The sequence below is a fragment of the Equus przewalskii genome, chromosome 8, assembly GCF_037783145.1.
Source record: "Equus przewalskii isolate Varuska chromosome 8, EquPr2, whole genome shotgun sequence".
In the NCBI taxonomy this organism is placed as follows: domain Eukaryota; kingdom Metazoa; phylum Chordata; class Mammalia; order Perissodactyla; family Equidae; genus Equus; species Equus przewalskii.
The window spans coordinates 83,226,793-83,237,420 of NC_091838.1; the positions used below are offsets into that span (position 1 = coordinate 83,226,793).

General features: G+C 57.7%; 1 protein-coding gene across 2 annotated transcripts; it reads right to left on the minus strand.

Annotated features, from left to right (window-relative positions):
- Positions 1 to 1,982: 1,982 nt before the first annotated feature.
- LOC103543718 (cytochrome P450 11B1, mitochondrial-like) lies at positions 1,983 to 9,922 on the minus strand. 2 transcript variants are annotated; one of them, XM_070631202.1, is made up of 9 exons: positions 9,476 to 9,922; positions 8,928 to 9,083; positions 7,172 to 7,371; positions 6,838 to 7,041; positions 6,418 to 6,572; positions 4,657 to 4,823; positions 4,149 to 4,227; positions 3,856 to 4,053; positions 1,983 to 3,631 (listed from the first exon to the last, which is right to left on the minus strand). In XM_070631202.1, the coding sequence occupies exons 1-9, from the start codon at positions 9,712 to 9,714 to the stop codon at positions 3,518 to 3,520; spliced, it is 1,512 nt and encodes a 503-aa protein (XP_070487303.1). In that variant the 5' UTR covers positions 9,715 to 9,922; the 3' UTR covers positions 1,983 to 3,517. The 2 variants fall into 2 exon arrangements, with proteins under 2 accessions (XP_070487303.1, XP_070487304.1); XM_070631203.1 differs by lacking the exon at positions 8,928 to 9,083 and having other exon boundaries at positions 9,476 to 9,756.
- Between the last annotated feature and the right edge of the window lie 706 nt (positions 9,923 to 10,628).

A 10,628-nucleotide genomic window follows, 5' to 3' on the forward strand; every position in this document is an offset into this window, starting at 1 on the left:
TACCTCATTCTTTTTTTGCTGATGCCTGGTGTTCTAATGAATGGACACATCAAAAATTAACAATCCTTTTAATAAAAGAAAATTACGTTGTGTCTGATGTTTTTTGTAGGGAAGATTCGTCCTGAGCTCACGTCTGTTGCCAATCTTCCTCTTTTTTTTCCTCCCCAAAGCCCCCCAGTACATGGTTGTGTATCCTAGTTGTAAGTCCTTCCAGTTCTTCTATGTGGGACGCTGCCACAGCATGGCTACTGGCAGCTGGGTGGTGTGTTTCTGCGACCACGAAGCCAACCCAGGCAGTCAAAATGGTGAGAGCACTGAACTTTAAACAGAAGACCATCAGGGCTGGCCCTATTGTGTCTATTTTTGACATTACTGAACTTATTGAAATAAATACGTCAGCATCTATTTCTATAGTTTAGACTCATAGAATATAGTTCCACTGAGAGCAAGGACTTTTCTTTCTCACTACCATATGGCACATTGCCTGACACATAGAAGGTCCCAACAAATGTGTGCTAAGTGATGAATGAAAGGGGTACTTGGCAATCTTAAACTTTGGCTGGCAATCTCCCCACTGCCCAAAATTCTACCAGCACAGAAGGCCAACAAGCAGTAATTCTAGGAGCCCTCTTGCAAGCTGGGCAAATATTTCTGCAAGAAAGCTGAAAAAAATTGGAAACAGAATGAGACTTCACATTGACAATTGTGAGGATGCTCCACACATATAGGCAACCCTGTCCTCTCTCAGGGAAGCCCCAGAGAGCTTCCAGACACCACCTGTTTACTCAAATGCCCCAGTGAATGTCCCTCAGCATCTAGCAAAATTATGGAGCTAATACTCTAAAATCTTTGCACTTCTAGCAACTATAAATGATCAAAAACTTATAAAAATGCATTTCTGGACTGGCAAAAAGGACAAGACACCTTCAGGATCCTGAAACAAAAAGGGATCTGGACTAGGGAGCAGCCAGCACAGAAGCCAGCACAGCATCCACCAGGGGAGGCCATTTTTAATAATCTGGTGGCTCCAGTTACGTGGGGGAAAAGATGCAAGCCATGGGACAGAAGTGAGATTGGAAAATTCAATTGGAGCCTCCCTGGAATGGCAGGACTTTTAAAAGACTCCAACAGTGCTGAGAATGTAGTCCAGAAATATTCTATCCAACAGTATAGGGAGATAAGAAGGAAGCTTAGCTTCTTAAGGCTGGGGTTGAGGAGCAATAAGTATTCCCCCCTAAGAACCAAGATAAATGCCCTCACATCAGTTTAAGAGTTATGTTACTCACAGCTTAGAGGAACCCCTAGGATAAGTAAGTAATACACAAAAATGGCCTGGGAAAGTGATAACCTTTGGGCAACTGGAAGAAGCAGCAGAAGCACTCAGATGGAACACAGCCTCAGACAGGCCTCTCTGCCCCTCTGGAACATTACAGATGTTCCAATTCTTGACATCGGGTATTTTAAAGGCAATACTATTTCCATTGAAAGAAGTGAAGAGGAATATGAATTATGACTATTAAGCAACAGAATATCAAGATGACATAGAGAATTTTTACAAAGAGCCAAATGGACAATCACAGCCAAAAGGCACAGGAAACTCCAAGCAGGATAAATAAAAAAGGACTCCTATATAGACCTGACAGAGCAAAACTGAAGAAACACAGAGAACCAGAGATGATCTTAAAAGCAGCCAGAGATACTTTAACTTGGAGGTTGTTTCCACGTTGTGCAAGATTGCTCCCAATCCAGGTCCTTTAATGAGGAGGAGAGGTGATGGGGCATTAGAGGTGGGATTGGCATCCTGGGTTCAGGTGGTGCCTCTGCCATGGATGAGCTGCGACTCCTCGTGCAGCTAAATGAATTCTCTGAGCCTCGATGTCCTTGCTCATCCGTAAAGTGGGGACGGCAAGTGCTTCCCTTTCAGGGTTGCTGTGAAGATCAAGTGAACACGTGTGCCCAGCGTGGCAGAATGACACATTCACTACAGGGTAACTATATTTTAATTCCACTCCAGATGTCACACATCCCCCACTCACCACAGAGCAGGGCCACAAATAGAGAGGCGGGAGGAGACATCCCATTGACTGAGCGATTGTTGAGGCAGAGACCTGGGCACTTTCCATACACCAGTCTTGTCCTCACTGGGGTCTGGTGACATGGGCCTTCATCTAGAGAATTCCCGTAGGAAGAACGTGAGCCTCAGAAGGATCAAGGGCTGGGCCCCCACGGTGAGCCAGAGCTGAGCAGAGTCTGGAGCCTCCTCTCTTCTCCAAGCCCCCAGCAGAGCCTCACGGGGCAGAGAGGAGCACACCTCCTGGCAGCTGGCCTCTTCCATGGTGGAGGGGCGTGGGAGGAGTGTGCAAACTCTTCTCCTCTTCTAGGGCATCTGGGGGCCCAACAAGAGGCTGTAAGGTGGCTCAAGGCAGCCAGAAGCATGAACCCCTCCTCCCTGATGGCCTTGTTGTGAACTGAGCACCTGGTCCTCACCAGATGGGATGGGGATGGGAGGAGGAGGAGCTGAGTGGTCCCACCAACAGCCTTGCCTTGGGCCCCTTTCTGCTCAGGGTGGCCCCAGACCAGGCAGTGTGGGGCAGGCTGCTCACTCCTGCCAGCCAGGCCCTCACGGGTCTCGGCTGCTCAAAGCCTCTCCCCCACTGAGGTCAGTGCGGCCCTATCCTGTGGGTCCCTGTGAGGGGCCGGGAGCACTTGGGACAGAGGCTCCATTAAGGGAGAGCACGGCCATGCCTTGCCGAGGTCACTTCACCCTTTCTATTAAGGGCTTATATGTGGGCGCCCTGCCGCGTGCCAAGGGGGTCACCATCCTTCCTGCTTTCAGATGAGTACCATTGGCCCAGATGTCCGAGTTGGCAACGTGGAGCCTATTCTTCTAGTAAACACCACTCACGACTTGTCAATCTAGGCCCTTGGCCTGGGGCTTGAACCACACCCCAGAGGACTGGCACTGCCGGGAGGAGCCCAAGTGGGCTGAGTAGAAAAGGTAGAGAGCAAATCATCCAGCCTGAAGGTCACGTCTAGGCAAGAGAGTTGCAGAAAAAGAGTATAACATTTGAAACAGCAATGAGCAGAACAGGGGACCCCGAAGTTGCCAGCTCTGGCACGGGGGCAGGATTGAGTACAGAGAGTATACGAGACGGGACAAGTAGGCAAGTGGCAGGATCTGAAGTTCCTTCTGTGGACACTTGAAGAGACTGGAGCTAGGGCTGGGGCGACAGTGAGCCAAAGGCCCTCAGAGGATGCTCCCTGCTGTAGAAGGTGCTGGTGGGACTGGGCACACAGCTAGGACCTGCAACCAAGATTCATCCCTAGCTCTGCCCTGGCCTTGATGCATAGCCTGGCAAGCCTGGACCCTCGGAGAGCCCGGGCTGTTCCACTTGTGCAAAGTGCTGGCTGGACAGTGTGTGACACCATAAGCAGGGCCCATGGGAAAAAACAAGGGTAGCCTGGGGTCAGGGAGAGGGGGGCTGGTGGCGTGGCCGACCCAACAGTAGAGACGTGACTAGTTGATGGCCCGGAAGGTAAGGAGGGGGAGTGTGGAGGGCATCAATATGAACCGGTAGATCATCTTCACATCCTCTTGCGTTAGCGTCTCCACCACGAAGTTTTTCAGCACCTAGGACAGAGGCGCGGATTCCCCGAGACCAGCGGATCAGCCCCACGGTCCTGGCCCGGCTTCCCCCGCCTTCCAGGGCCCCGCTACGTGGGCACACCTAAAGGAGAGGCCCCCGGTCTCCAGCCAGGCCGCCCAACAGCCTCGGCCTCCCGCCCCACCCACCTACAGGCCACGCCCAGTCCGACCGCCTCCAGTCCCGGCCCGCCCCGCCCAGGCCCGCTCACGTGGTGCAGCAGAAGCAGCATCTCCACCTCCGCCAGGCGCCGCCCCAGGCACTGGCGCAGGCCAAAGCCAAAGGCCAGGTAGGGGAACCTGGTGCTGGAGGCCCTGTTGTCTAGCCAGCGCTGGGGATGATAGCGCTCGGGCCTCACGAACACGGCAGGGTTTCGACCCAGGGAGTAGAGCAGCACCTTGACTGTTGTCTGCAGGCAGGGGAGGAGGGGCAGGGTCAGCGGCCCGCTGGGCGAAGGTCACGTGGGCTTGGTGGCTGCTGGAGGGGCTGTGGGGCCTCACTCACCCCAGCCGGGATGTGGTAGTTCTGCAGCACCAGATCCGAGCTCACCTCTCGCTCCAAGAAGACACCCACCGGGTACAGCCTGTGGATAGGGGCGCCCGACAGGGTCCTCAGCTGTGACGGGGCCGTCGCTTCCCTTCCGCAGCCTTCCTAGCCAGGACACACCTGCCAGGGGGCGCTCCCCTCCGCCCTCACAGGTGGCTTCTGGCACCAGGAGGTCCAGATCATGAGGAGCTGCCTCCGTGCACCTCCTGAGATCAGCCAAAGCTCCCCCAGCCTGAGCATCCCCGGGCCGGGGAGGACACCGCTGAGGATGGCACCCAGGACACTGAAGTGGGATCCCAGAGGAAGAAGCGCCCGTCCCCTTAGGGAGAGGAAGAGGAGGTGCTGGGGGATGGGGCCTTGGGCAAGGCTGCTTATCAGCCCCGGGATCCCTCTCTGCAAGCCCCAGTGAGGCTGCTCTCCAGACGGAGCCACCGCAGTGGGGGCAGCCAGCGTCTGCCACACCTACCTCAAGGTCTCCTTGAGGGCCGCGCGCAGCAGGGGCAGCTCCGTGGTCGCCCTCCGGGGATTTTCAGAGATCCCGGCCTCAGCCACCAGGCTCTCCTGGCGAAGGGCCTGCTGCACTTTGGGGTTCCGAGCCAGCTCAAAGAGGGTCATTAGTAAGGGGTAGGCCGTCTGCAGGAGCAACAGGTGCAGGGCTCAGACCTCAGCAAAGGCCATGCACCTCAGACCCAGGCCACCCAACCCAGGAAGACGGCCTTCCCCTGGGGGCACGGTTGTCTCAGACCCACTGTGATGTGCATGCCCAGAGCAGGACAGAGCCTGGGGATGTGAGACCTCGAGATCCTAACACCCATCTCATCTCCTTTCCCTGACTTGCTCAGGAAAGGAGTCCCATCTCAGTGAGGACCCAGGCCTCCTCAGGGCCTGGTTCTCACTCTTCTGCGGGATGGGAGGGGCTCACTTTTGCCATTTATTTCAGGGAAAGGGTTCAGGAGTCCAGGTCCATCTGCTCTCCATGGGTGATCTCCTCTGGGCATCCACAGGCAAGCCAGCCCAGCCATCATGGTCATAGCACGAACTGGCCACCCCGGAACCCCAACCAGTTCTTCCTCCTGACTCATTTCCATGTGTTGGGAGAGGCGCCCACCAGGCCAGCCCGAGATCTGGGGGCTGAATATCTCCTGAATGCCAGTCCCCCGGGCAGTGTGCCCCTGGCCTCGCCTGACATGCAGCAGTGGCCTCCCACTGCCCCTGAGCTTCAGGCCCTGCTCTACCTGGTGGCACACAGGGACACTTAGGGAGCAGCTCTGACCAAGATGCTCTCCCACTGCCTTCCTCCAGCCTTGGAGATGGGCCTGGTGCCCGAGGCCCTTCCTGATGGGGCCCTGACCCTCGCTGCCTCATCTGCCCAGTTGCCCTGTGTCCTCCACTCAGCCTCCCTCCGTCGCTCGCTGTCGGCTGTTGGAGGCCCTGCAGCACTGCCCTCACCTCCTCCTCTTCATGGCCTGTCCGACTTCTCGGTGGTTCTTCCACACTCAGCTGAAAGGCCCCCTCCTCCCGGGAGCTTTCCCAGAGCTGCCCCTGAGACATGCCCTCCCCTGGGCTCTCTTGCGGTGGCTGCGTCTCAGCCTCTGCTCAGGGAGTTTCTCACTGCGAGTCTGTGCCCTGCTCAGAATCCCGGGGCTGGGGCCAGAGCAGGCCCTCCAAGATGCTGACAGATGAAGGCTGGGTCTGAACCGTGAAGCTTCGGCTACACTCCACACCCTGGGGCTCGCCCTGCCCACCATGCTGGGTTGCCATCTGTCCTCTCCTCCAGGAGCTGGAGGCCTGTGCTGTCATCAGCTTGTCCCCTCCAAGGATCTTTAGTGACAGCCAGATGTCACCTGTCACTGGGAAGGGTCCCCTGTGCAGCCCTCCAGCTGACTCTCTGCCCTTCCTCCTCTTCCCAGGACCCAGACTGTCCCACTGGGGTCTGTGTGGCTGCACGTCCCCAGGCTCTGTCCACTCTGCACTCTGCCTGGAGCTCAGTTTCCCACGTAACTAACTGCAAACTCCGTCCCTTCCAGGGTGGGCTCCTGTGTTCCCTCCCCTCCAGCCTTCCATCAGTTCAGAAGCTGAGGTCAAGGTCAGCAGTCTGGAGGCACAGTGACTGGGGTGAGGGGCAGGTTTGGAGGGGGAATATGCAGGAGACAGCCGGCATGGGAGGGTGCTGCCTGGGGTTAGGAGGGCCCCCTGTTCTCTGGGCAGGGCTGGTTGCTGGCCTGACCGTGTCCACGCTCCCGGCAGTGAGGTCAATAGAATTGGCCCGGATGGCATCCAGGCTCATGTCCGCACGCAGCAGCAGCTCCGCCACGATGCCACTGTAATGCCGTGGGTGGCCGAGGGCCAGCTCCTGATAGATTTTCTGGATGGAATTGTTGGCTGTGGGGCACAGAGACGGAGGCCCTGGGCCAGGTGCTGGGAGGCACTTCATGCTGTCCTCCGACCCGCCAGCCCTCAGCACCCCCAAGTCTCCCTGCTCTTGTGCCGGGTTCTAGGGATCAGCCCACAGATCACTGCCAGCTCTCTCGGGGACACAAAAGCCACAAGCCCCTTATGTGGCCTCAGTTCTCCTGGACTGTGGTAAGTGGAAGTTGGGGAGCCTCGTGTCCCCACCACGCAGCGCTGGCCGGCCCCTGGGCCTCACCATACTGGAAGATGTAGTCCCAGGCCTCAAAGTGCTCCTTCCACGCCTTGGTGCTTGTCCAGCGTGACAGGCTTCTGGGCATGAACATGAGCTGGACGGTGGATTTGAACATGGCCTCCAAAGCACGGATAAAGTGCAGGCTGGCAGGGCTCGGGCTGTGGCCAAGGAGGCCCAGCCGCTCTCCAAAAAGGGCTAAGTTGCTTGCTGCAGGGAGGATGCCATTGCTGAGCCTAAGGCAGCCGGGGCCTCACAGCTGCCTCGCACCGGCCCTCCCGCCCCAGTTCCTGGCCTCCTCCAGCGTCCCCGAGCCCGCACCGCCCCTTGTGCCCCACACCTTCTATGGTGTAGTGGAAGATGCTGGGCCGGGCATCCAGGGTCAGACTTCCCCGGGCATTCTGCAGCACCTTCGATTTCAGGGCCTTTGAGAAGTCCCTTGCCACCCCATCCACCATGGGGATGTACTTCTCAACAGCCTGTGGTGACAGCACGTCTGGGTTCAGCCGCAATCGGTCATAGCGCCATTCGGGCCCGTTTCTGTCGAGCCAAGAGCAGAGCTTCAGGGCAGCCTGAGTCAGCAGCTGACCCCCAGCCCCAGAACCCCATCTTCCTTATCCCCAAAGGGAAACGAGCGAGGCCGGAAGCTGCTGCTGGCCCTCGGGGGCAGGCTGTCGCCTTTGGGCCCCAGCTGCAACCCTTTCTTCCAGCGAGGTTGAGAGTGCTGTGCCCAGGGTGCTCAAGTCTGCAGTGGGGCTGGGACCAGAGCTTCTGGCAGGACGTGCTGTGTGGGCTCACTGAGTCTGCTCGTGCAAACTTGCAAGCCCGTGCCCGGCCCACACATGCGCCATCCCGGCCCTCCCTGGGTGTGGAGGCCTTTTCTCCGAGGAAGGAGGCCGGCCCTGCTCTCCAGCTTTGCCCACCTTGCTCACTCCATGCCCCAGAGAGGGAGAGGCCCTTCGCGACCTTCCTCTCCCCACCCTCCCCGTTCCTGAGAATGTGGCCTCTGGCCGGTCGCCCCTCCTCCTCTCCCTCTACGGTCTCCAGCTCCTCTACGGCAGGAACCAAATTGTGCGTCTCCTTAATGTGCTCAAAACAGAGCCCAGGGCACATGAGGGCTCCAGGGATGTCCTCATGAACGACGGAGGGATGTGTTTTCTCAGCCGGGGTGAAGCGCAAACACCTGCTTTTCTGCAGCGGCTGCCTGTAGGTATTGAGAACGAGCACGTGCACACACATGCACATATGACACACAAGTGCAAGCACGTGCACACAGCAAGATGCACACAGATGTGCCCACACATCTATGCTAACACAGAGGACACACATAGGAAAACACACTTGAACGCAGACACACAATTCTCACATTCACAGTGCACAATACACTTACTCAGACACCCAAAACATGCATGCACACGCAGACTCACATACACACATGCACGCAGGCACACATAAACCCACATGCAGGCACAAACACACGTGCAAGCACAGGAGACACATGACCAACACAGGCAGTGGCACGAACACATACACAGCACACACATGAGCACAAACACAAGAAAGTCAACATGGGCAACCACATATCCATCCACACACATGTAGCACCATCCACACACAGGAGCACATGTGCACACACACGGCACGCATTCTCAGGCAAGCACAGAGGTCCACACAAGCAGACACCGCAGATGTGCATGCCGCTGCTCACCCAGGCTCCTACCCTGAGCTCAGCCTCTGGGCAAAGGCGCCATCAACCTGCTGTCCACTGCCTCCCCATCCCCAGGGCTCTCCCCTCCTGAGCAAACTGTGCCTCAACCCCAAGACCCCTGGGGCCTGCGTGGAGGGGGCGCTCCCCCATGGTGGCTGCCATCCTTAGTCCTCTCGCTCTGCAGAAAGGGGCCCACCTGTGTGGCTGCTCCCCTTCCCCAGCCCCAGGGCACGATGCCCCCATGGGATGGGCACTCATGCATCGGGGGCTGTGTCCCCCTCTCTCCACCCGCCTAGATAGGCCCCAGGGCAGGCTTGCTTTGGGGTCCTCCCCGTCTCCCTCGTCTCTGCACCCAGGCTGCCCACGTCCCATCCCAACTGGCTCTCACAGCAAGAACACGCCATATTTGTGCCCACAATGCTGTCGGTAGGCCATCCAGGGCCCCACGGTCGCCCGCCTTGGGTGGTGGCTCTCCACCTGCTGCAGCCTCTTCACATCCTCGGGCAGCATCACAAACACCGTTTGTGTCCCTCCCATGTGGTACCTGTGGGACAAAGCGCAAAGCCCTGCTGTGGGGCCGTGTCCTTCCCTGGGCCCGCTGGGCAGAAGCAATCCAGACTGTCTCCTGCCGACCTCCCCGTTCTCCTGGACTGGGGCTCAGAACAGGCGGTCCTCTCACTGTCTCACTGAAGCCTCTCCCACTCTAGTGTCTGCGTTCTGTGCACTCAGCGGCGAGCCGTGGAGTGCTGCGTCCTCACCAAGAGCCACTGTCTCCACCAGCAGAGCTGCCCCCTCCCCACCCCGCCGGCCCTCCTGAGGATGCAGAGCACAGGGGCCTGGCGGGGATGCAGCAGCTCAGGGCGCCCAGCAAGCACTCACAGTCGGTAGGGACAGAGGCTTGGCGTGTTCTCAGCACACGGGCAGGGAGGGCCGTACCTGAAAATCGGCCCCAGCTCCTGGAAGGTCTGATGTATCTCCAGGTGAAGGTTCTCGGAGCCCTGCTCCCTCCAGATCTGCAGCACCCTCATCCACCTGTTTCCCGGACACTCGGGTATGGCTTCGAAGGGTAGCACCGCCTTCGGGGCGGGAGTGGCTCTGGAGCCCAGTGAGTGTGCCCAGCGCAGGGACAGCCAGGACCCTGCCAGACGCACGTCTGCCTTTGCCCTGAACGCCATCCCTGAGCTCCTGACCCTCCTTTCAGCTCAATCCTTTTATCTCGCCTGGAGGCTGGACTGGCCGACTTGATCACGTCATGGAACAAGTCAGCCCTGGACCCAGCCAGGAGACCTGGGCAGGGGTCAGGGCTGGAGGCCTCCAATGGGAAGAGGCAGAAAGAGATGGATGGGCACCTAGTGGGGTAATTTCGCAAGGCCTGCTGGGGGTGGATATCAGCGCAGGCGCAGGGTCTGGATGGGGGCTGAGTGGGGGTGGGTGGGGCAGCAAAGATGGATGGTCCCTTATCTTATCAAGAGATGAGAGGGGACCTTGGGTAGTTTCGTCTCCTTCCTACATGGCCCAGGACAGGGAGGAGTTGGGAGGGGTTTGTGCTAATTTCATTAATCCACATGCATTTTATCTGCTAGTCCCCAGGCCTTGTGTTGGGTGCAGGGAGTGGAGACATGAGCCAGCAAGGGTCCCTCCCAGTGAGGGCTTTCAGTCCCATGAGAGCAGTTAGGGGATCCAGAGACACAACTGGGGGGGCACTGATGTGCCCAGGGCCCAGTCTGTTGGGGTTTGCAAGTCCAGCTAAGGAGCAGTGAAGACCCAGAGCAGGTACTAGAGGAGAAGAGGTAGAAACAGTGTATAGAGACAATTCTCTGGCATTTTCTTATAAAAGAAAGTGGAGAAATGGGAGGTAGCTGGAGAGAATATTAAAGATCAAGAAAAAAATCATTGTGGAAGAGCATGATCCCAGCATGTTGATGCTCCAGTGGCAACAATATTTTAGCAAGGGGGGCAACTGAGGTGCAGGACAGAAAGAAGACAATTCCTGGAGCCTTGTGCTTGAGCAGATGAGAAGCGATTGGTGCAGTGAGGACTGGGGGCTGGCCTCATGGTTCATCTGGAGCGATTGGCGGCCACCAGAGCA

Coding starts and splice junctions, on each gene's coding strand:
- LOC103543718 (XM_070631202.1), bottom strand. CDS start 9,714: ATGGCGTTCAGGGCAAAGGCAGACGTGCGTCTGGCAGGGTCCTGGCTG. Junction 9,084..9,475: donor GAGCTGGGGCCGATTTTCAG/GTACGGCCCTCC, acceptor TTTGTCCCACAG/GTACCACATGGGAGGGACAC. Junction 6,573..6,837: donor GGACTACATCTTCCAGTATG/GTGAGGCCCAGG, acceptor TGTGCCCCACAG/CCAACAATTCCATCCAGAAA.